General features: G+C 39.1%; 1 protein-coding gene across 1 annotated transcript; it reads right to left on the reverse strand.

Annotated features, from left to right (window-relative positions):
* Positions 1-926: 926 nt before the first annotated feature.
* LOC141352802 (general transcription factor II-I repeat domain-containing protein 2-like) lies at positions 927-2,786 on the reverse strand. Its single transcript, XM_073858812.1, has one exon. The coding sequence runs from the start codon at positions 2,784-2,786 to the stop codon at positions 927-929; it is 1,860 nt and encodes a 619-aa protein (XP_073714913.1).
* Between the last annotated feature and the right edge of the window lie 223 nt (positions 2,787-3,009).

The raw sequence follows: 3,009 nt of genomic DNA on the forward strand, positions 1-3,009 counted from the left end.
TGGTATCAAACAGTGAGTTTGAATTTGTATGTGTGGGTAAGTGAGCTGAACCGGAAGACTTTTCCTGTGTTTGTTATTTTCTTTCTCGGAAGTTAGGATAGTTTTAACTCAGGAGATCTTGTAGTTCAGACTAGCTAGCTCACTGTCCTGGCCTTATCTAAGTATTTAGCTTTGACTTTAGTGACATTATATTTTCCATTAGTTTGTTTCGGTTACATTTTTATTTTGAAAAAAAGATTGTTTGATTATCTTTTGCTACGCCTTAGTGACTTGTTTTCTGTTTTTGATTAGCTTAATATGTTGGTACCTCAATTGGTTGGTAACAAACCTGATGAGCATGTTGAGCCCTGACCTCTTTATCATAGAGTAAAAAGAGCATATCAAATTGCCAATTCTTTAATGATTGGATAGATTGTATTGATCAGCCAAGAGGAATACCAAATGGTATCTGAATTCCAAATTTGGATTTAAATTCACACTGGTTTGGATCTGAATGGATTAATCATCTATATTACAATTAGAATCAATTTATTAACTATAGCAGGGGTCGGCAACCTTTTTGACATTTTATTTTTTCCTGTCAATGACTGTGCCATACCAACATTAATTTTACATTTAAATGTAACACAATGTAATTTTCAGATATAAACTGTTTATATATAGCCAGAACATTGTTGCATAGGTTATCATCTTTATTTTAATAACACAAATTTGCACCGATTTCTAATAAACTAAAACTGTTACATATGCATACAAAACATTTGTATTTCTTAAAAACAAAAATCAGAGCAGAAAGTGTATGGAACACAAACACAAACAGTTTTGAAATCACGTTCTGCTGCTTTTTCATGTGTTTTAGAATACCAAAATTGCACAGGCTAATGAAAAAATAATAATAAATAACAAACAAACCAGTTGAATACCAGTTAGTGTGCGCCCTGGTCTTGTTTTCCTTTGCTGAGCTCTGTTATCTTGGGAGTATAGTGCGTCACTTTAAGTTGCACGCATGCTTCGGAGTGATCAACGCTCAAGCGATTTCGAGAGGGGGAAAGGACACTGTTCATGTGCGAGAATATTTGCTCGCAGAGGTATGTCGACCCGAAAACCGTCAGCAAAGCCAAAGCAACCCTTTTGAGACAGCAGAACTTCTCTGGCAATGATGCCCAGCAAGTAAAAATGCAAGATCCTTGGTTGTTCCCTGCCGTGGTTTCCAACTCCTTGCGAAGTTCTGCAAATTTTGTCATCCAGAGTGCTGAAGTCTTGAGCTCAATTAGCTGCATTTCCATGTCCTGTGTATCCATCCACCCGATTAGAGATTCGTCGAATTCGTGTCCATCGAAGCTCTCAGGATTAATCAAAAAGGGGAACATTGGTCCATATTTTCGAAAGTCCCCAAATCGTGTTTTGAATTCTGATTCGAGTTCGGAAATGTATTTGGAAATCTCACCCGTATTAATGCTGCGCTGCGCGGAAAGCTCCCGTACATGTTTGAAATATTGGAATTTTGAGGTAGAAATATCCCTTGAGAAAATTGTTAGCTTGTCAACAAAGGAAGCCCATGTTTCGAACATGTTCAAAATAGTTTGTTCTGCACCTTGAAGTCGAAGATTTAGCTCGTTAAGATGGCCTGTGATATCAGCGAGAAACATAAGTTTCAAAACCCACGTCTCATCGTCGAGTTCATTGTAGACTTGGCCCTTTTCAGCAAGGAAGGCTTTGACACTGTCGAAGCAGCCAACAAACCTCTCCAAAACTTTACCACAGCTTAGCCATCTTACCGCCGAGTGGAGAGGAATATCTTTGTATGTACAGTCCATTTCCTCAAGAAGGGACTGGAACTGTCGGTGTGTGAGGGAAGATCGCTTAACAATGAAATTAACAATCTTCACAACTGTAGCCATAACTCCATTAAGATCTGAATTTGACATTTTTGCACAGAGGTTTTCTTGGTGTATTATGCAGTGTAATTTCATTATGGGGTGACCCACTTTTTCCTCAATTAATCTGACAGCTCCTTTCTGTTTGCCGACCATGGCAGGGGCTCCGTCTGTTGTAATTGCAAAAATTCTTCTGACGTCAACCCCACGCTCCTCAAAATGCTCAACGAATACCTTGGCAATGTCTTCACCTTTTGTTGTGTCAGTCATTGCTTTTAGGCAGCACAGTTCCTCTCTTACATTCGAATCACAATATTTGTCCATGACTGCCAAACGTGGTATGTCATTTATGTCCACACTCTCATCCAGTGCAACACTAAATACCATTGCATCCTTCAATCCAGCTGTTTGTTGCTCATTTACATTTTCTGCCATTTCTTCTATGCGTCGCTGAACAGTTCTGGCTGACATGGGAATGTCTTTGATTCTTAAAATAATAGTCTCCTTGTTAGGTAAGCCATCAAACAAAACCTCTGAGCAAGAGAGGAAAGCATCCTTAATGTACTCTCCGTCAGTGAACGGCTTTCCGCGTTTTGCAATGCAATTAGCAATTTGGTAGCTTGCTTCAGTAGCATTATTTTTACGTCTAGCAAAGACATGAAGGGTGCTGGTTTGCTTCTCATAGTTGGATACAGCACGTCTGATGGACTCCGTCTTATCCCCCTGATCTTTAAAGGATTTCTCGTGTTTTGTTTCAAAATGACGCTTAACGCTGGAAGTACGGCACACAACATTTTCTAAACATAAAGTGCATACTGCACGATCCTTGTGAAAAACAAAACCATATTCATCTCTCCATGAGGGCTGAAATGACTGAACGTCAATTTTTGCCTTCTTTTGCATCGCCATTTGTGTACCTCGAAGTTCAGCACCACGGTAAGCGCAAACAGCACACTCGCTGACACGTGACCTCAAAGCGCTGTGACATAATACAGCATATTAAAGTACTTGAACTTAATCATGATTACGTATTAAAGACACGTTGTCATGCGAATACAAGACGACCTTCAACATTTCTTTATTTTAACAAATAATAAATTTTTTGTACAAAATACAGCATGTGCGTGGCGTG

The sequence above is a fragment of the Misgurnus anguillicaudatus genome, chromosome 21 (genome assembly GCF_027580225.2).
Source record: "Misgurnus anguillicaudatus chromosome 21, ASM2758022v2, whole genome shotgun sequence".
Lineage (NCBI taxonomy): Eukaryota > Metazoa > Chordata > Actinopteri > Cypriniformes > Cobitidae > Misgurnus > Misgurnus anguillicaudatus.

Bases quoted from the DNA above. Each gene is read 5' to 3' on its own strand.
- LOC141352802 (XM_073858812.1), bottom strand. From the start codon at position 2,786: ATGGCGATGCAAAAGAAGGCAAAAATTGACGTTCAGTCATTTCAGCCC.